This window comes from Chiroxiphia lanceolata, chromosome 3, assembly GCF_009829145.1.
Source record: "Chiroxiphia lanceolata isolate bChiLan1 chromosome 3, bChiLan1.pri, whole genome shotgun sequence".
Lineage (NCBI taxonomy): Eukaryota > Metazoa > Chordata > Aves > Passeriformes > Pipridae > Chiroxiphia > Chiroxiphia lanceolata.
The window spans coordinates 115098716-115121131 of record NC_045639.1 but is presented as its reverse complement, the minus strand read 5'-3'; the positions used below and the strand labels follow the sequence as shown (position 1 = coordinate 115121131).

General features: G+C 40.2%; 1 protein-coding gene across 3 annotated transcripts in view; it reads right to left on the bottom strand.

Moving 5' to 3' along the window:
• KIF13B (kinesin family member 13B) overlaps positions 1–22416 on the bottom strand; it is a 128266-nt gene that overhangs the window by 65741 nt on the left and 40109 nt on the right. For 2 of the 3 annotated variants that reach the window (XR_004356177.1, XM_032683421.1), the window contains exons 3-11: positions 13193–13208; positions 11624–11684; positions 9892–9984; positions 9090–9270; positions 8665–8752; positions 7210–7344; positions 5397–5509; positions 4727–4838; positions 297–509 (exon numbers count right to left, since the gene is read on the bottom strand). Coding sequence is in view for 2 of the 3 variants with exons in the window: in XM_032683421.1 (XP_032539312.1) it covers positions 297–509; positions 4727–4838; positions 5397–5509; positions 7210–7344; positions 8665–8752; positions 9090–9270; positions 9892–9984; positions 11624–11684; positions 13193–13208 (1012 nt within the window). In the remaining variant the exon portion in view is untranslated. The remainder of the gene's footprint in view (positions 1–296; positions 510–4726; positions 4839–5396; positions 5510–7209; positions 7345–8664; positions 8753–9089; positions 9271–9891; positions 9985–11623; positions 11685–13192; positions 13209–22416) is intronic. The other variant, XM_032683422.1, reaches the window with a different exon arrangement.

Sequence of the window (22416 nt, the reverse complement as noted above, 5' to 3'; positions counted from 1 at the left end):
GGAGTTGGGACTCGATGATCCTTGTGGGTCCCTTCCAACTCAGCATATTCTGTGATTTAACACCCACGTTTCAAGACCGACACAGAGAAAGGTGGAAAAAAAATCATACTAAGGAAGATTTCACATGCATACCCTGTAGCAGTATTATTATTATAAATATTTCATACATATATATAATTATATAGCATTATGTAGTAGCATTGCCGTGGGGCATCCGCTTTCTAGAGCCGGGTAAGACGGTGCCGACCACGGGCTTCACAGGATCTACTGGCTTAGTTCAAGGCTCAGATTTGTACCTCAGCTTTCGTGAGCTGCTCCCGCAGCTTCTCCACCTCCTCGCGGAGCTCCCGGATGATGCGAGCATTGGGGTCCTCGTTGACCACGGCGTGGTTGACGATGTTCTTGGCCCTGTCCGCGTATCTCAGGGTGGAAAGGGTCTCATCATAGTTATCCGCTGCTGGGCTCACCGTTGCCACCATGGCAGTCTTGCTGTTCCCACCAAGGCTATCCTGGAAGGTGGGAGAGGCCATGGAATTAAAACAGCAGGCTTCTTTTGTTTTAACCAGTCAATAAACTCAGGCAGCGAATAATAACCCAAAGTTTGGAGTAGATGGGTGCAGATAAAAGCAGAAATGCTGTTGGCAGTTCAAAATTAAATGATGTGTAAATCAAGAAAAAGTTGTAATTTTCAATATGATTTTTTTAAAGCATGTTTAGGAAATGTTGTTCTCGGCTTTCAGAATCAGTTTTAGTTGCAACGGGAACGAAAAAAAAGTCCCTTTTTTGGGCTTTAGAGTGCCTAGAAAGGGCTTCAGAAGTTTAATTCAATGTTTTCTGTGTAGGTTTATAAACTAGAAACATAAGCACTTCATCATTAAACTTCTTAGATACTGCTGAGGAAGCTCAGGAAAGACCATGATGAACTCAGAATATCTTATTTTAAAGACTAGAAGAGAGACCTCTCCAATAAATACTTAAATTACTGAAAGATCTCCTCATAAACAATAGAGCTGATTCTGTGCCTATAAACATTTCAGGATGGGGCCCTTCCCTTCCTCCCACACAGCTCACAAACTTAAATTGAGTTACATAAGAAATTACCCTCCCGGAATTTGGTTGACAGAGAAGAAGGGCGTGAAACCACATTCCTGCAAGGCAGAGTGTCAGGGGCAGAGGAGGAAGGAAAAATGAAGGAAGGAAGGCTTCAATCTTTTTATTGATCATAAAATCGTGCTTTACAATTTTGGCCAGTCTGAAAAGTAAAATATCCTGTTTTTTTAAATTTTGCAGCAGATTTCTTTTTTCTTTTTTTTTGGTTGGTTGGTTGGGTTTTTTTTCGTTTGTTTGGATTTTTGGGGGGGGTTGTTTTGGTTTCTTTACCCAGTATCCCTTCCTGAGATGAACCATGCTATTAATTTTCATCTCCAATAACCCATGAAATCTAGGTCAGGCATTGCCATTAGAACAATCTGACTGCATTAGCTGCCTGTTCAACCATTTCGATTACACAGCACACGTGCAGCTTTCCCCAGAAATCATTAAAACACCCCTTTAAGTATTTCCCCAAGACACTTTTTGGCTGGATGATGCCTAAAACACTCTGACAGCCGTCTGGCTGCTCCAGAGGTCAGACAAGCACTGGGCAAACAGCCTGATGAGTTGGTAGCACTTTGCTGTCTCTTCTCATGCAAAAGGCCATGAAATTCACATAAATATAAATATATATATATGTATTTATAGTGTTCAGCACACTGAGGTGCACCAGCATGGTTAGCATGTGCAGGTAAGAATATTTATAAAGAAGTTAACTGCAAAAACCAGTTTTCTGTCTGATCCCACCGTGGGTTTTTTTCTCATCTGAGGAGTAACCAATATTTACTCCAATAAATACATGGCTTGGGAGGGTCCACTCTGTACCACAGAAGAGTTTTTCCAAGGCAGCCACTGAAAACGTGAAGACCAACAACAGCACATGTCTCATTTGATGGGATTTCTGGGTCAAAAATTAGGAATGACACCCTGCGACTGCAATTCCTGTTCTGCATAAAAAGGTGAAGTTTGGCAGGGAGCTGGCCAGGTACTCTCCTTCCAAACCCAATCTTAACAGTCTGTTAAGGGAATACTTGGGAATACTACTTGGGAACGTCCTTCACTGCACTAATTAGCTCCAAAATAGGATTAATTCATTATTTGAATTACAACTCTGCTGTACAGGCAGCTGAGAACGCTGTAACAGTGATACACCAGGATCCACAATACACCCTTTATAAGTTGGGTAAAGTCCCTCTTGTAGCAATTCAAGCCCAATGCCAGACTGTCTGATAAAGTTTTATGTATAAAACCCTTGTGCTGATTTCACTGGTTTCTTTAATGCTAATCAGGAAAGGTGGACAAATAGTAAATCAGCCTCTCATTAGCAAAGACGGTTCCTGTAAACGACCCCAGCAAGGCTGGGCCTGCATGTGATAGAGAGACAGAGTGGAAATAAGTAAGTTTTGTTATTTCTAAGCCTAAACTAGCCCCTTCTTCTCTAACACCAAGATTACTCTGACAATGACTCAAAATGTCAAGATCAGAAATGATATTTTCAATAGCAGCCATCAGTAAGCCACGCAGGGCTTCTGATTATCACGGGAAAACAAGATGTTTGTGCCACTATTTTGCTAAAACAAGAAGTTAAAGCACTGACAAGCTATTTTGCTTCCTACACATAACCTGATGCCACTCCTCAAGCAATAATATTTTTCACCTGGTACTTCTGCCTAAAGATCCTCAACAAAATTAAGCAAAAAGTGTTAGATCTTGAGGTCTCTTGAACTCTACTGGTTTCTCAGATTTGTGAGAGACACTTTATGACAGATATTCTTACAGTTAAAACACATCCAGTCTGCTTTGGTATCATAACTAAAAGCTGAAAGCTACGGAGAAAGACACCCTATCTCATGGCTTCTCCAAACAGGCCTCTTTACAAATAAATCTCTCCTTTGATCTTTAATTAAAAAAAAAAGTTTAAATTTTCCCCCTTTCAAAATAAAGCTTCAATGAGCTTGTTTGTAAGAAATCCAAAAGCCCCAACCCTTTTGTTTGCACTTAACATGGCTGGATGTTGGACACAAAGAAGGTTTGCCTGAAAGAAGGCGGAACAAAAGTGAGCTCCCATTTCTGAGCCATTGGCATCGTGGCCACAATGCCTTGGACAGGTGCTAAACAGGAATTGCAGTCTGCTCCCTGGATTTGTTTAGCAATGGGGCAGCATAACTAATTCTAACAACACTAGAAATTCCTTAGGAAAGTTTCCACTCTGCTTGCTCGGGGTGTTACAGCCACATCAGGAACCCGAGCACACACGGCACCGGTTTTGTTCCCATCTCTGCAGAGAGCCAAAAAATCACTTGTTTATTATTAATTAGAGGAAAAGCACGGTGTAAATGTACAGAGGTAAAAATATACTTATACACTAAAAAAGCCTTAGCACAAGGGACACTGTGATATGAGGATTTATTTCACTCAGACACTGTTTCTGTTGTGCCAGTTGGATTTTTACGTGGCCCTCGTGACTATTTGATGTCCAGTATTTGTGCTGTTTACACTAGGGAGTAGAGATAAATTGTTTCACAAGTCATGCTAAAAGGTTTATTAAAAGGCAGCATTGAGAAAAATGAAGGTTTGTGGTGTCAAGAGATTACACGAGCAGAGATTTCATGTTACTTAAGCACTGAAGTCAACTTTGTTTTCAAATCTCCTTAAGAAAAATGTCTTTTTTTATCTCCACACCTCTGTATAACCTTCAAGTAACTTTGTATTTTTCTTTTCACATGTGCAGTTAAATCACAGGGACATGAAATTTGAACAACATCTAAAAATATTGCTAAGAATGGATGGGGAAGCCAAGCAGAGTATCCAAGACAACAAAATGTAGCCAGAGCACCTACAAAAGAGGACAATAAAAGGCAGGTGGTGCCAAAAATCAGTTTCTTCCCAGATTACATCTTTCTACTAACAAATAGTTGCTCCTGGATAACAATTAAACAGAGCACAAGGGAAAGAAAAGAAATTTGACATACATAAATCTCATATTTAACAATTTGGTTTTTTCATTTAGACCTTACAGATTTTCAGCCAAGTGCCATCAGGATACGTTCTTTTTTTCCCTCCAAAATAATAACAGATAGAGCCCTATGCAGTTCAGAAAATAACTTAACTGCTCATTTCACACGAATATCATGTCTAAAGTCTTCTGATCTGTTCCTCAGACTGTTAACTGAGACACTGTTCTGCAATTATACTCTGCTGACAAAAGTATATTAACAAATATATGAGACTATCAGGAAAAGGTAATAGTCTTCATAAAAATCTTCAAAGTTGATTCAAGTTGATTTCAAGTATGTAAAATTCAGCTGCGTGCAGAAATATCCCAAATTAAATTAACCCTGAGGTTGTGTGTGAAGCTGTACATGCAGTGACCCATAAAAACCCACTGCTTTAAATTTTATTCCTAAAGTTCCTTAGTCTTTAGGCCATTGCAGGTCATTGCAGAAGACAGGGAACACATTTAGTCTGTAGAGATACTGATGGCTTCCATCCAGCTCATTTTCCAAAGACACTTATGGTTAACATCAAACCCAGAAAATAAGGCAAAAGGAACAGAATTTCATTTCATTAAATGAGAATCTTTTCCCCTTTTTCTCTCTTTTATTTCACTTAAAAAAAACCCCAACTTACTTACTTTAAGTAACCAAGTGAGCACAGAATCACGATACGGAACAAATTTGTTCTTGTTCTTGCCAGCAGCCTGATCTGCCAGGGCAGAAATAACCAACCCAAGAGTTGTGAGGGATCTGCCCAGAGAACACAAGAAGTCATTAACAAGGGTAAATATTCATAAGCCAAATGCATATTTAGACAGTGACTTTCTCTCCAAAAATGTGCTCCCAGGAAAGAGTTCCTAGTACAAAAGCTCCACTCCTTTATTTTCAGTATGTTTTCACCCTTAATAATCAGGTTTTCATGATGACATTTATGGTAGTTGCAAGAACATAAGTATTTTTTAAATACATGGAGACCTCATTCAACTGTCAAAGAGTATTGCATGTCAAAAAGAGAAACAGAGAGAAAGAGAGAAAGAAAGAGAGAAATAGAGAAAGAAAGAAAGAAAAAGAAAGGGAGGGAAGGAGAGAGGGAGGGAGGAAGGAAGAAAGGAAGGAAGAAAGGAAGAAAGAAAGGAAGAAAGAAAGGAAGAAAGAAAGAAAGAAAGAGAGAAAGAAAGAAAGAAAAAAAAAGAAAGAAAACTGACTACAAGAGTTTATATTGACTTTAGCCTATTTTCCAAGGAGGCTGAATTTAACAGCCATGATTATACTGATAAAAAAGGAAAATAAATAATCTCAAAGCCTTACTTGTTAATGTTGCTTCCTTCTTTCAGCCTGTCCCCTGCAGCACCAGTCTTAGTTGCCCTTTCACTCCCTGCTAAGTCCACCAGGCTCAGCTTGCCCACCTTCTCACCTGATGTCTGTGGAAGGAACCAGAGAACAGCCACTGTTAGTTTACTTATTTTAAGTCACATAATTTGATGTATTTTCCAACAAGAATCAAGTTTCATTTTTTGGTGTAGACTTTTGTTCCAACACCTTTGAGAACTGCTGGGATTGAACAGTGGCCTGTGCTAACTCACCACTTGCTGCTTCAGAAACCACTGAATGATCTGAAGCCAAGTCTGGGACACCAATATTTTCAAAACATCCCAGAAATCTCCAGAGGAGAGGTACACAGGGCACTTTAGTGAAGTGTTAAACCATGAAAAATGCAGAGTTACTACAGAGAAAGGAGTCATAACCAGGGACGTGGGGTTTACAATCCCACCTTGAAAACAGTCTCCTAAAAATCTCAGATTTTATACCAGTTTTCTTCTGTTTTCCAGAGATTAAGAATGACCATGACAAGCAGAAGTAATTTATGAAAATTATTACGATTGCAAAGTCTCTTATATCCTTCTCAGCCTCCTGGAATGCAATCCAAGCTACAAGAGTATTTAAACCTGTAATGCAGATTTTGTTACAAATCCTTTTATCTCATTTGACCCAAAATGACACTGTGAAACACTCCATGAATTTCCTACGTCAATCTGAAGAGCCAACTGGTTTTGAGAACAGCTTGCTCACATCATGTTCTTCTGCAGCATCTGCAACTTCAGCATCTCAGTATCACAAAGCACGACGTTCCCTTAAATGAATGGGATAATCAGAATCAATGTGCTTTCAAAAATGTTACCCTGAGCCTCTCAAAATATGGTGTGATCATCAAGCCATAGGGAAATGTGTCATTTCCAGGGCTGAAAGGACCAGCAGGTGGGAAAACAGAGAAATCTGTCCCAGAAGCTCCCACAGTGGTCACTGGACGATGTAGAAAAGATGGACAGTCAGGACGTCGACCACTTCGCATCCAAGCTGAGCAGGACCACCCAAAAACTGAGTGTGATGAGCCTGCAGCACAGCCACAGCAAAACTGGAGTGACAAACCATGGAAAATCCAGGAGTTCAGCACAGTATGATGCTGATTTGAAGTGCAAGGGGAAAAAAAATCCAAATAAAGAATGAGGGAAATTATGTGGATAAGAAGATCAGTGGAAACTGAGAAAAAAGGAGGAAAAAATTCCAAATGCTCATTATGTTTTTCCAATATATTCAATATTTAGGCACATATATGCCTTAGATTTGCTCCATGGACACTCGAATTTTCTCCAAGGCTTTGAAAGTATTAAAGAATTGCCCAAGTACAGAATCTATCAACAAAGTTTAAAGATACTTATTTCAATTGAATTTTATCAGCACGTTCTGTGAGGGACTAAATAATATTGACATTATGTATTTCACACATCACTGTGAGGCATATTTTTTTATAAGGAAGCATAAAGAAAAATATTCTCACATTTAAATGTCTTTTAGATATTTAATATATACACATAAAATATTAATGGCATGCAATGCAAAATGTTTGAAATCAGTAATTTTTTTTCTATTTAGAAAGTCGATGATTTATATATATTTGCATGAAATAACCTGAGGGACACTCAGGTGTTCTTCTATTTTTTCATCCACACATTTAATATGCCCTACACGCTGCTTCCTAGAAGGAAGTGTTTCTTTTCTATGAAATACATTAAAGAAACATATCCATGCTTGACATTTGGACCTTGTAAGTTGTTTTTCTTACCCCTGATTGTACGTCATAGAGCGTGTGGGTGAGGATAATCTTGAACACTGCGTGGGACCGACTGCTCTCCTCGTTCATGTTGGTTGCAGCCACTGTTCGGGATTTGTTGCCCTCAGACATCAAGGACTCGATGTCCTAGAAAGAATTTTCACAGCCAGGAGAATATCTGCATTAACATCCTTCTCAATTATCCACAAAAAAATTCTCATTTTGGTAAAACACAGTATTTTCTCATGAGTTTCCCACTCTTTATTCATAAAACGTGAGGGGTAAAATGTTGTGATCTCTCCTTTAAAGCCTAGAAATTACAGAGTCATGACACTCCTTGACATAGATATTAAATTATCATCAAAATTATGCACCTGCCTGCAGACAGAAACACTCAAAAGCTAAGAAAGGAGTGAGGAAACAGCAATCCACATTTGAACCCCGTAACATTTTAGCCTCGGTTGTCAGACACGTGTTCTTGGAATCTGGAATATTGACAGGAGGCTCAAAGGAACAGAACCAGGCTGAACAGGTCATTATATTCCTCCAAGTTTTAAAAGTTATAAAGCTTTTAGATATGTTAAGCTGTGATACTTGAGGAAGGTGCAGGTCCTTCCTTCAGGGTTTTACAGTTAAAACTTCAGTGTCTCGGGCTTAACTTTTGTTTCTGCATCTCTACCTGGGTGATGCTAAAACAACTCAAAAAACAGCCAAACAACAGACCACCACAGACCATTTTGACTCCAAATACTGGATTACACAAAGCTGCTGGGCAACATGGAGAGGCAAAGCATGAAATGTGTCTTGATTTAGCAGAAACCACCAAGGAGTGGTAAATGAACACCTGGAGAAACTGCAATAGGAGGGACTGCACCATTTTCACGTTTTGGTGACAATTCAATTTCATGACAGAATTGTATCCCTTATTTATCCATTTTTCCCACAGTACTTTGATGCTTCTTAAAAAAAAAGAGCTTTTTTTGAATGCATATATAAACATTTACTATCCAGCAAGTAAGTTCAGTGTGATGTTCTCAAACATTTGCTTTGTAAACAACCATTAGTTTATAATTCCACTGTGTGCTACTGGGAGGGGAAATTATTAGACTAGAGCACGACAGCCAAAAAGTGACACAGTGGGTACTGAGAGCCGGTCTCTGCTAAACCCTGGCTCTGTAATTAATCACAGAACACTTTCCCATGACAGCATACACTCATCTTAAGTCTGGGAGGAAATGTGTTTCATTAAATAGCTGAACTACTTCCAGAATTATTGAATAGTACAGGATGAAGTGAGTTTCTGCTCTTAACCCTGTTCTCCCCAGGGATCACAACACGACAATCCTCAGCTCTCTTGCTCTAAAATCCACAGTGATGAGGAGCAGCTTAACAGTTCTGTCCTGCTTAGGGGACAGTACCCTGGTGTTTAGGATGTCAACACAAGCCTTTCATAAAATTGATCCTTACCTTGTAGCTAGCAACAGCTAGTTTGGATAGGCCATCTACGTAAGGGCCATAAACACTGTGTTCTCTAACCTTTAATGACTGACGGCTTCTGGTTGGGGAAAAAAAAGGTATTTATAAGCACATGACTGACTTGAGACAACATTTACACAAAGTCAATTCTCAGTGACAGATCTCAAACAGGATGGTCTCACAGATACTGTAATAAAGCACAGAACATGGACTATAATGCAAACAAAAAAGCCTTATGTCTACACGTAAAAAGCTGGCACAGACAGTTTTGTCACTTCATAAAAGGTGGCATTAGGGCAGATTTACTCCAAGCTTTTAGTCCTACTACTTTATTTTGTTTTAAAATGAGAGGATGCTGAGATCAGGAAGAGTGTGGGACAACATTCTACAGTGCTGATCACACACAGGTTACTTACCCTTTTGGGTCAAGGAGATCTCTGACTTTCTCATTGTATATCTCCATGTAGGATACTTCCACTTTGAAACTCTGCTCTTCATTTTCCTCTTTCTGTGCTCTTTCAAAGAGTCCACTGCAAAGTTTAGGGATCAATCCAGGCTGGTCAGCAGTCCCCATCATTGTGTATGATTTTCCAGATCCTGTGTGAGAGAATCTATGATTAGTGTACATGCAACAAGGGTTCTTGCTGGGCAGAACATTGATAGGAAATAGAAGAGGTTAAAAAGTTAATTAATATCATTCAGTGAAAGATTATTTGTTCGGTTTTCTACTTTAAAGTAACCAAAACACCACTGAGCTAAAGGCTATTTAATTAAAAGGAAAACAAGAAATTTAGTTCCAACTGCTGGAGAAGACTTTTTCAGGTAGATAAAGTAAATCACACCCCACTAGCATCCGCAGATGGGTCATGATGAGAAAACTCTTCATGTTACTCTTTAAAAATTACATTTCAAATGACAATTCAAGATCATTCCAACTGCAGAGGCAGAAAATCTGAGCGATGCTCCGAACTCAAGGACAACCAGGACATTCTAAAGATCATAATCTAAACTGTGAGAAATAAGGGTAGCCAGCAGCAACAAAATCTTATTTCTCATCCTGCCCACCCCATATCTGATGTTAGAGGAGAGAAAAACATTTCTTATCTACATTAGAAAGCATTTCTCCTGGAACAATGTCACAACAGGCATGAAAAGAGTCCTCAGTCAGGACAGTGACACCTTTTGAGGGAAGAATATTTTTGCTTATCTGGGACTTACCCGTTTGCCCGTAGGCAAAGATACAAGCGTTGTAGCCTTCAAAGGCATTCTGAAGAATATTCTCCCCAAGGCACTTGAAAACAACATCTTGACCTAAAAAATAAAACACACAGGCGAACATTGTAACACAGCAAGAGGTATTTGTCCCTTGGTTTGGAATCTTCAAAGATTATGTAAAAGTAGTTGGTGTTTTCCTGCTTTTGTTGCCTAAACAACATCCAGTGTTTGCTCCCTGGACAGGAGCAAGTCCATCAGCACCACAAGATGCTTCTGTAAAAATCTAGGATAATCATGCACACACCTGTATGTGTTTAAAGCAACATCCTATCGATGTTATACTCCAAAGTTTTATCAGCAGAGAATCTGCTGCCACCTGCAGAATTTAATCCACTGGTGAATGACACTCCCTCAAAATATACTCTACCTGTACATTTTAACAACAGTCAGTTGATTTTAATCTAAGGGAATCACTAGAGCACTGGATAATTTTACTGTATAAGGTATTAAATAATACCACGAGGAGATTTTTGCAGAGAAAGAATCACAACTATGTGGAAGATACGGACAAGCACAAGATATGCATTAGCAAAATATAGGGTGTATCACTTCTTTTGTAATGGAAATTTGAGCTTTTCAGATCCTTTTCCATGCAGAGGAAGAAAGGCTTAAAATGTTTGAGTAGTATCTATTTAAAAAAAAAAAAAATCTCTATTTTGAGAATTTCTTTTATAAGCAGAAGAACAAGATATGGCAGAACTTTATGGACTGAAAGTCCTCTCAAATAAGTTAGTGTTCCTTTAAGCTCTTCTTTTTCTCTCATTGAAGTTCATATTTTAATATCCAAGTCCATGCTAAATTCTGCATAAAGATCACTAATAGCTGGGGCAAGCTAAGTACAGTGAAATGGTTTTGGATCAAACCCTTCCACCGTATAACAGACCATAATATAAGTTATATAGGCACCTCCACCAGTTTGAGAAACAAAATATACACCCGCCTATGTAATTTGTATGGTTGAAAGTGTCACATTTTTCTCAGTTCCTTGATTAATTATTATTCATTAGTTATTTGTTAAAGAAGTAAAAATCAAGAAGTGGATGCTCCTTTGATTTTTCTTGTGTTTTTTTTTGAAAATAAACAGTAACAAGTTCAACTGATCCCAAATTTTAAAAGATAACAAGTGTGAAAGGAATAGATGACAGGAGTGTTGTCATATTTTACCGTAATTATCTGCCAAAAGGAGTTATAATAATACATAGAAAACTTTTCAATAAATACATTGCACATTCTGAGCATCTGAATTCACACTGTCTATATTAAATTAGGTTTTTATTAATATTCCATTATTAAGTTGTACTGTGATGTCAAACTCCCATCAGCACTGTGAAACCCGAAACTACACATAACAATGCCCCTCAAATACTGAAAATAAATGGTTTTGATGCTTTTAAAACGATGGACTTGGAACAGTACTTTAAATAAAGTTGTAAATATGAGTAACCCATCAAGGTGATGGATTTCTCCATTCCCTACACTGCAAATGGGTGGCAGTGCCTGTTGCTGTTGTCAGAAACAGAAATGATTGAAGATTTCCCTTTTCCTTTTGACAACAAACAGCCATATAGGGGACAGCACCTTGTGCCATATGGCCTGTGCCCTGTAGCAAAGACCCTATTTTAATCAGATCATTCTCACTTGGAGACAAGAAGCACAAAGCCACAATTAATATTACCTGCATATTTTTCTTTGACAGATTCATCCATAGACCAAAAGCAGTGATCATAAGCAAACACCTGTAGGGAGACAACCAGGACACCTCATAAAATCCGCTGCCAAATCAAACACATTATCCAAATTTTGACATTCTGAACATAATACACATTCCCACAGAATTACTCATTTTCTTGAAGCCTAAACAAACACTTCATCTTCCTGTGTGCTTCTCTTTGCTCCTTGTTTGTGTTTCTGCCTTTCTGTGCCAATCCCATTCCCTGCTCTCCAAAAGCTCTCCATGTGCCAACCGAGTGGATGTCAAGGAGCACTGAGTATCTCCCTTTAAACCCATCCTTGCAATTCATTTTTCACAAGAGTTTCTATTTTGCAAACTGACAGATGTCCTCAAGCTGTTTCTGCCTCCCATCTCGCCGTGCCTCTTGTCTGCATAAATTAAAAACAAGCCTTAGGGTTGGAACCTCTTTTCAATACAAGAGGAGCACGTATTTATTTATATACCATGACAAACCAAAGCAGTCAAAACAGCCTAATATTTATAAAGAATAATACAAAACAAATTAGTTTTATCATGAGAGGAGTAGCACTATAATCTCCTTCAACAGAAAAGTTTTGATTTTGTGGTAAATCCATTGAAAGGTCCACAGGCACCTTTCATCCTAAAAGTTGACCTGAAATAAGACAATGCATATTTTGGGACAGATGTTTGCCAAAACAGCTCCTCTGGGTATGTATTTGCAAGGAAAAAAATTAATTAGGGTAATGTCTGACCTACATTCACATAGGCAAAATTTACTCTGTAGGATGCAGGAAAAGGGAAGTGAAATGTGGGGCTCCTTGGCTGTGGATTTCCCCTCTAAGCTCAATGGGAGCTGCTCTTTCCCCTTTGGATGTCCTGCATTGCAACCCACATTTATAAAAATGCTTATTGTAGCAAAATCCTTGAAATTTAAATAACTTATCTTCAAAAATACATTGTTTTTTCCCCCCATACTACATGATGTCCCAGCACCAAGAGATAAAAGTGGTTATTTTATATCCTCTAACTGAGGAGACAATAGCTCGTTTATTTAAAATTAAGGTGCCTTTTTTTTAACTTTGAATTTATTTTACAAATAAACATATTATTTAAACATTTTATGCCTTCAGAACATTTAGTAAAACATCCTTGGCTACATGACCACATCAATAAAGTGAACCCTGATATGCCAGGGCAGGGAGAGACATCTTCAACCCAAATATCAGTGATGAGATAGTAAGGAAAAAAAACGAGTTTGCTTTAACACAAACACCAGAAAATGCTTTTAAAAGCCCACAAAGAACAAGTATCTTCCATTCACAGCCTGCAATGCTGAGTGTGGATGTTCTCATTTGTTCCTCTGACTCATTTTTTGGCACAGGCTGTTCAGAGCTTTTCTGCAGCAAGGAGATGCTTCGAGTTTCTTACTCAACAGCTGATCAACGGCAGAGCTGGTTTTCAAAATGCTTCTAATATCTGGATAACCCAAGAATAAATAAAGTGATAGGACAATTTTCACACACTGATATAACCTGCAATAAAAGCCCTTACCTTTGGGTGGCTCCTACTGTTCCCCAATGCATCAGGAGCAGAAAGGATTTGGTACAAGGTCAGGGGAAGAAAAGAAAAAGAAAAAACAGAAACAAGGTCTGTTAGTTGTGATTTTAACTTAATTATGCTTTCATTAAGCACTGAAATGCTGCATTTTAAAAGTTAATTTTTCTTCTCAGATCTCTCCTTGCTTACAGATCCCAAGTCATTTTATAAACCTTTTTAGGAGCAAGATTTGAGATCCTGCTCTAAGTTGGCTTTAAATTCAAACCAACTGATTTTCCTCATGCTGCCACCACCTCTTCCTTGTTCTCTCACAGGTTTATTTTTGTTGTGACAGCTCTCTCTCTCTCTCTCTCTCTCTGAGTGTCACTGCCTCTTATAAAACAAAGTACCCAAGCAACATAAAAATTTCCAAAACCACTTGAACAGGAACTTCAGGAGTGTTATTCAAGAGGAAATTTCAGAGTCCAACCCTTGGGCTTGCCCAGCTCAGCTCTCTCACGGTTGCTCAGACAGCAGAGCAAACATTTGCTTCCCTAAAAGAATGAGCAGAGAACAGCAATTCCTCTCATCTGTTCTGTGCAGAACTTAAAAGTTTGGGGGTTTTTGCTTGTTTTTGAGCAACAAATACAAAATCACTGGAGTGACCTTTCAAATAACAGCACAGCATCAGTCAGTGCTGTGACCCAGGTTATGCACGTCAGAGACTGGAAAAAAAGCAGTAAACACACAACAAACCACTGATATTTTCCTTGTCCTGGACCTTCCACGTGACATTAGGAAACTCTTGACATCAGTAACGAGTAAAGTCTTGTGACAAGCAACACTGATTCCTTTTGAACGGAGCAGGAGAAAGACGTGGGAGCCATACAAGATTACCCTCAGAAGTCTTGCTGCTCATATGGGTTGAGAAGCGAGCTTAAGAATAGTAATTTCATCATTGTCTCTCAAAAAAAATTATTTATTGAGCCCATCATCTCTCTTTACTCAAGCCTGGATCTACTGTGTGTATGTGTGTGACAGACCAGGAATGACGGTGACTTTGGAGAGCCGTCGGCATGACCTGTTCTGAAGGAGGATTATTTAAGTCAAGGTCACCCCATGTCACAGAGTCATTCATGTCAGCAATAACAACATGTCCCCTTCTCCCCTGCCATCTGGATCAGCTGGAATAAAAGCTCTCCCAAGGTCCTTGGCAGCATGTTTGGTGTGGACTGTTGCTGTTGCTCCTGGGTGGGACGTAGATAAGGAGGTGTACTGAGGGAATCTCCTCCACCAGGGCTTTGATCCAGACACAGGAGACACCAAAGAGCCCTTCTGGATTCTTCTAAGAGAGACACAACAGCATTTTGCTGAAGGACTGTGCTGGAAACTGCTAAGTGGCTTTTCGGGGAGCTCCTGCTGACAGGGCAGGCTAGTTCCTATTCCTACAGGGTGAACTTTCTTGTTGTAAAATAAAGAGAATAACAAGCCTGGATTCAGAGTTTGAGTTCAGCACTCAGAGATATGACTCTGCTTTTCATTCAAGCAGCTGTGCTCACATTCCCCAGCCCAATTCCAAGGCAGGATTATATTGTGACAATGCACTTGATCTTTCCAGCCCTCAGTAGGGAACGTATTATTGAGTATTTGGGTTAAAACAGCAATAAGGATCTAATCTGAGAAGTTCTATCACATATCCAGTTTTAAGAGGATGGATTATGCTGGGCTATGTATCATCAAGCTTAATTTAAGGCGTTTAGTCTGAACTAAGTATCTCATTTTCTCTAGAGCTGCACAAACACATAAAACCACGTCTCTGGTCTTGCTTAAGCCAAACGTGAGCCCTAAGAAACTCAGAGTACAGAATTTAGGATACAGCACAGCTACACAGAGCTGTGTTCTGTGCACTTTTGACCACGAAGAGAATAAATGGGACAAATGTTTCCCCAAGGAAAGCATTAAGGGTGCAGCCTGCATGGCACAGCATTGTGCTGTGCACACACCAACCCATTAATGCTGCAGCTGCGTGCTGGGCCCACAAACCCATGAAAAGATTTCCAGCCTGATCCTAAATTCCTTGGGAAATGAACAGATAGGGAAATAGGGCACCCACAGCAGGCTCTTTAGCTACAAGGACACACTGGGAGCGCTGGGTTTGTGCCCAAGTGCATCACCACAGTCCATCCCACGGGTGGTGAAAAGGTAAAGACTAAGAACAGCATCACCTACAGAGCAGGGAAGTGTTTCCTACAAAAAACATGGAAAACAGCAATGTTTGCAAAGAACGGGGAGGTGATTCTTCCCCCCTACTCTGCTCTTGTAAGACCCCACCTGGAGTCCTGTGTACAGTTCTGGTGACCCCAAATAAGAAGGACATGGAACTGTTGGAGCAAGTCCAGAGGAGGCCACAAAGTTGATAAGAGGACTGGGGCACCTCCCCTATGGAAACAGGCTGAGAAAGTTGGGGCTTTTCAGCCTGGAGAAGAGAAGGTTGTGTGGAGACCTCAGAGCAACTCTGCAGAATTTGAAGGGGCCTCAAGGGAAGCCAGAGAGGGACCCTTTGTCAGGAACTGTAGTGAGAGGAAAAGGAGTAATGGGTTCAAATGGAAGAGGGGAAAGTTAGGTTAGATATATGGAAGAAATTCTTGGCTGTGAGAGTGGGGAGGCCCTGGCACAGGCTGCCCAGAGAAACTGTGGCTGCCCCATCCCTGGAAGTGTTTAAGGAAAGGCTGGATGGGGTTTGGAGCAACCTGGGATAGTGGAAGGTGTCCCTGCCCGTGGCACGGGGTTGGAATGAGACAATCTTTCAGGCCCTTTCCAACCCAAACCATTCTGTGATTCCATGATTTCTTATGGATAAGGTTGGCATTAGCAAGAAACCCCAGAGAATCCCAACGCTGACGACTTGTAATGAATAGCAAGGAACCATGAGTAGTTCTAAAGCAGCAAAGGTCACTACAGTTGTGTCCCTGCAAACTGCTCACACCAGAGCCACGTCCAAACCAGTGTCTGCAGGGCAGGGAGGGAAAAGGAGCACATCAGGACTGTGATGGTCCCCAAGGATGCTGCCATTCCAGGGGACAGGCAGGACTTGCTGTGGCTCCTTGGCTGACAGCCAACAATTCACATCTATCTCGGGTGCAGCAGAAACAGCCAGGACAGGAAGGGAAAACTTATCTTTTAGCTACTGAAGGATGTCACTGAGATGTTTTCAGCTACTTGTTTTCACCTGGATCCAGACTGACAGGACTCTCTTTTGCCAACTCCCCTCTTTTATCTCTTCTCAGCTCAATGTCAAACAGAAGCAGGGGGAGTCTAATGTATCTGATTTGATTCTAAAATTAAAAAGGGAGAAAGAGCTCTCTAAAACAACTGCCTCTATTTAACACTATTTTAGTTGTTGTAGTCAATGGTGGGGGGTTGGAACAAGATGGCCTTTAAGGTCCCTTCCAACTCAAACCCTTCTGTGATTCCATGAATATATCTGCTGTTTTGAGATTGAATTGAAGACTGAGTAAGCATTTCTTTTTAAACTATCTCTTACACTGTGTAAATGTAGAGCTTTTTGATCAGGACACATTTGCTTTCCTATAAACATGCTGGTGGCTCCACAAATCATAGGCACAGCTTAAAAAGATGGATAAAATGAGAGCAGGTCCCAGCTGAGACCATCAGTTATATGTGCAATATGCTTCTGTTTCTTTAAAGAAGAGAATAATTAAATTATATATTCAAACACAATAAACTCCTCTGTTAAATAACAGTGATTAGTGGCATTTTAATAAAACACCAGATCAGTTTTTCCCTGTTCAAAAGGGGAAGGAAGGTATAATGAGCTTAAGTACATCTGAGATTTTGCAAATCTCATGGGGAAAACACTCCAGCAGATGAGCAGAGGTGAACCAAGCCTGGGAAGAGGCAAGGACAGCTCAGCCCTTATCTCTTCTGTCTGGCTGACCCCACAGCTCCCAGATAGCAGCCAGCTGGCAAATCAGCACATGCTCTAAATCAGTCACAGCACATCTCCCTTCTTGTCTAAATCAGAAATGGGCAGATGGGGCAAAGGGAGGAAAAAGGTGGGAGGTGGCAAGGCAGGAAGCAGGCAAAAGAGGTACAGAGGCTGTAGGACATGAGTTGACACGTCAGGCATGGGTTTTCTCCTCTGTATTTTGTTGAAAAAGAACGTTTCCTGTGCCAACAGCGACTGCAACGACATCCAAACTATACATTTGGCTGATACTGCCCAGTGGCACAAGGCTATGATGGATTTATGGAGCTGAAACATAACCTTTTGTCATTTTCAGAAGGTTCTGGAATAGCAAAATATAATATGAATATGAAGGTTAAAAAAAAAAGAGAGAGGGAACAATTCCAACTATGAAAATCTCAGCAAATCTTCAAAAATTCTTACTGCCTTCCATAACCATTGCAAAAACAAGCATATCAAATTCTAGTGTAATTAGTGCTATTTTATGCCCTTCAGCAGGAGCCGCTTGGCAAAACCTCTAGAAAGTAGCTAAAAATACAACTAGAAAAACGTACTGAGGGGCAAAAACTCCTTGGGGCTCAGCAGGGAAAGGTATTGGTGTCTCCCAGAGATCACTCCATAAAGCCACATCTTTCTGCTCCCAGCTGAATTAGTTTGCCTTAAATCAACTCATATTCACACTCATTTTATTTAAAGTTGGCATCCTGTGTCACAGTAATTTACCCTTCAGATTCAGGAACAGCTCCACTTTGTAGGAAGTTCATTCTTTTGAAGTTTGTACAGATACAGTCCAAACCACCGCGTTTCTGATAGTTTTAAATCCAGGATCAGGTGGACTGTTCATACCCCACAGATCCTGTTATAACACTCACACCCATGATGCCTGCTCCATGCTTCCAAAGGAATTTGGAAGGCAAGTGCCACGTTGCAACTGCACCCATGTGCCCATGGGAATTATAACACAAAAGGAAAAGTAGCCTCAGATTTGCTCTTGGTATCAAATCAAAGGAAAAGCTCCAGTGCAGCACCCAAAGGACAAATGTCCCGTGGTCTCCAGAGGTCCCTTCCAACCTCAGCCATTCAGGAATTCTGAGATTTTATTAATTATATGTTGCAGATAGAAGGAGTACAATAACTACACCAGGTTCTGACACACACAACTTTATCATATATCAGGTATTCCCTGAAAGCAAAGAACTGCTGCTGCACTGGGCAGAGTTAGTTGTTCCCTGGCTAAGTATGGCCCAAAATAGTACCTGCATGGAAAACCATAATGTTTCACTGCTTTTGTGGCTCCTGTACACTGTTTTCATGGAATCACAGACTGGAAGGGACCTTAAAAATCATCTTGTTCCAACCTCCACCGTACTACAGGAGCTTCTAAGGCTGGAGAAGCTGGTAAGTGCAGCAGGAATTACTGAAGAGCTCTAGCACCAGCAAGTCTCAAGGCCAACAACTTCAGGTACACAAAAAAACACCAGGAAGATCCTGCATTTGTCTGAAGTTTGGGAGCCCAGTTATTTTTCTGAAGCAGATCCTTTAATTAGCAGTTCGTGTTTTGGTTTTATTCTGTGTGAATAAAGAATCCAGAATAAGGTATTTCGAAGGCCCAGCAGTTAGAAAAGCCACTGCAATGGTCAGAGTTTTATTGTTTAAATTTCAGCAGCAGAATTTCTTTCCTGGCATAAAAAAAAAAGCCAGCCAACGGTGAAATAAAATGTAGACAATTAATTTCATTATTTTATGAACACAGACATAACTGAAAGACAGTGGTTTGACAGCTGATAAGGAATAGTAGAATTAATTGAGAAGCTGTTTCCTCTCTTTCTGCATATCAGACAAATACAACTTGCACCAAATTTTGCTGCTGCCAGGTGTACAATGAGAGGAAAAGCCAACTAAATCAAGTTTGATCACTTCAAGCTTCTAGAAATCCATTTTCCCAGAATATTTCAGACTGTAAAGTACTTCAGGGTATTGGGTTTAACAGCTTACAAATGCTCTTTCCCCATTTTTACACCTAGGCCAAGTGCTGGCAAAATGCTGAGTCCCACCAGACTCAAATTTTGGAGGATATCCTGCAATTAATACTATTCTTAGGGAGTCTCAGTTTTACTTCCACAGCAACACTGAGCTGTCTGGGAAAAAAAACCAAATGCCCTATTTGAGCATGAGATTTTTTGCAATCAAAAACAGCCTCTTTGAAACAAAATCCCAAAATACATTAAAAAAAAAAAAAAGAAAAGCAGCATGTGAAAAAGCATACACAGTTCAAAGCCTAAACTTGTGTAGCTCAGAGGAACAAAGGTAATCACTGTTCCTTGGAAAATTCCTCCAGAGCTCCAAGGCATTCCAGGCGTAGTTGGCGGTTACTTAGTTTCTACTGACAAAACTTAATTTTTGCCAGCTCACTCAAAACAAAACAAAACAAACAAAAAAAAGGCCCTAAAACCTCCAAGAACTCGGGCTGAGCAGCAGCTTTGTGGGTTTGGGGTATTTTGTACTGGGAGCTAAATTTTCTGTATTGTTGGTACAATAATCTGCTTAGGCCTGACCACATTCAAGCGGTGCATGGATCCCATAAAGCTGCTGTTATGACAAGGGGATTACAACTTTATCCTTTTGTTTGTAAATACTTGGATGTTGGGATACTATTGTGCTCTAGAGAATGTTTGGTGAACAGCCAGTCCCCAAACTTTCAATCGCTATTGTGAATTCCAATATTTTTTAATAGAGGAGGATGTGGCCACCTTTTTATAACCACAGGAGGGAGAGGGGGGAAAAAATGCCCCCACATGATGTGGCAGCTGATTAACTCCTCCAGTAGATCCCAAATGGAAAACAATGGCAGGTGGAGCAGCACATGTGTGTCTGGAATATACAGGTGTCCAGGAAAATATATAATAATCTGTATATGATAATCTTGTCCTACAGTATCAACACACACACAGCATTTCACATCCAGGATATCCTTTAGCCAAGCCACTGTCACACAGGATTAATCCCAGAATTATCTGCTGGGCACTACGGAAAGCAAAGGGTTGGCACTAAAAGGAATTATTAAAATACCCACACAAGGCACAGGATAAATATAAAGTTGGAGAACTCAGAAAGGACAATTCTATTTCAGGCTACCAAATCATGGGGAAGCATTTTGGAGAAAAGCCTCCACACCTGGTTGGATAACCAGTGGGATAACTGTGCAGAAAAGCCTTCTGATGTGGATATAATTACAAGCTGTAAAGATCCTTTCAGTATTTAACAGAAATTTGTATTTTACAGAAGAAAACTGTGTTTTCCCAAGGCTTTTTTTTTCAGTGGCACAACAGAGTCCGTACAAACAGTGGCTGTGTGAGGATATCTGTGCCATTAGAATTAGTCATCATACTTATAATTAGGAAAAAAAAAACCAAACCCTTAATGGTGTGGCTGTAAGAAGGAGGAAACAAGCTCGAGAGGTCAGAGTTTGACATCTTATTCTGAATTCTTCAGGATTATCATCAGAGCTACCCCAAATACCCATCACAGCACCCAAGAGCTGACTCTGTAAGTCCCATCTCCCACAAAAAATCCCATAGTAAACACTTGTGGCTGTGATATTAGGATCTAGTTGCTGATTTTTATTTCTTACTAAACTATAACCTGAAAACATACACATGTAGAACGTTAAACTCAGAAGTGAGGGTTGTTTTGAGAGGACGTTCATTTTTATAAACCATTTTCTTATCCAAGTCCATAACTTTCAGCCTGTCTCCTTCCCTTTCCCCACTTAATTTCCGAGAGGATCCAAGACTCCCAGTCCAAGGTTTTGTTAACCCTAGTTCCAGGCAGTATAGAGAATTAATGTGCAATTAATACAGAAACAGTGTTATGAACCCCCAAGTACAGCTACAATGCTGAATTTTAAGGTTTTTTTAGGGTTTTTTGTAGGCAAGTTGACAATTCCTCAGGCAACACAAGCTGCAACTTGTCTTAAGCCAAAGTAACAAGTTACAAACATTACTACAAGGACTCTTCAGCTCAAGGAAACAAATGGTTCACCAAGAGCATTCAAAAAATTTTGGTAATGTTTTCCATTTCTTTTAAATAGGCACTAATTCCCCCTAAACATAGTGTGTAGAGGTGTCTCCTCTGCTCAAGTGTCTCTGAGCACTTGTTCATTCCCTGCCTACTCTCCTTCCACTGAATTATTTACCTCATGAAGAAGTTCTGTAGTATAACATCTACAAATAGACATTTCTTGACATCCCCAAAGAACTTTCAGTCATTTATCTCATGACTGTCCGTGCAATTTGTTAGATAATCACGGAGACCACAACTCAGGAGACACCTTCCAGCTTGGAGGCCTAAATAATAAGTCAAATTACTTCCTCCACTATCTTTTTTGGTTCCACAAGTCTGCCTTGTCTCCAAGTGAAGAACGACACCCTCCTCTCTTTAGAAAGAGTGATGCCTCTTTGAGGAGACTTGGACTCAGTTCTCTGACTTCTTTAACACGTCCACCAGGCATTAAAGCAAGTAGAAAATGTTTGAAGCGGTTGCAGTTCAAAAGATGGCCAGATTGTGTAAAGAAATCAATCCTGATGGGAGGGGGGGTGTGTGTGTGTATGCACAGTGCATTTATGAGATTGGGAATTTCACTGGAGAGAAGATCCAGTCACTCTCTGAATCTCAGCACAGTTTCAGCACCACTGGGTCTTCAGCTGATGAAGAGGGAAGGTCTGGGCACATGCACGGGGCCAAAATTTATATATCTGAGCTATTTTTGGTGTGTCCAGAACCAGGAGAGTGTTATTTTTATGTGGTAGGTCTATTCATAGCCTGCTTTGGATCCAACTCCAAATGAGGGACTCCAACAGTATTTAAAACCACTCACACACTGGAAACCACAAATGATGTTTGTCTAATGGTGCACAGGGAAGAGGGAGAAGATAAGAGCTGTAGGCAAGAAGGGTTGCTCATTAGCATAAAAAAGTGATTTGTCTTGGCTCCTAAGTTCAGTAACTGCCTGAATTTCCTCACTTCAGCACAGACACATTCCATGATCGCAGGGATAACCCAGAGGTTGTTGCACAATATCTATGTGCTCTCAACTCAAACCTTCCATCAACTGCCAAGGAACCTGGGAGGGTGAAAGAACAGCACAACTCATCTGAACCACTCCAGTAAAAAAGGAGTCCAAGAATGGCAGCTTGTCAAGGCACTGTCATCTCAAAAAAAGCACTTCAAAAAAATCCTGACATATATTAGA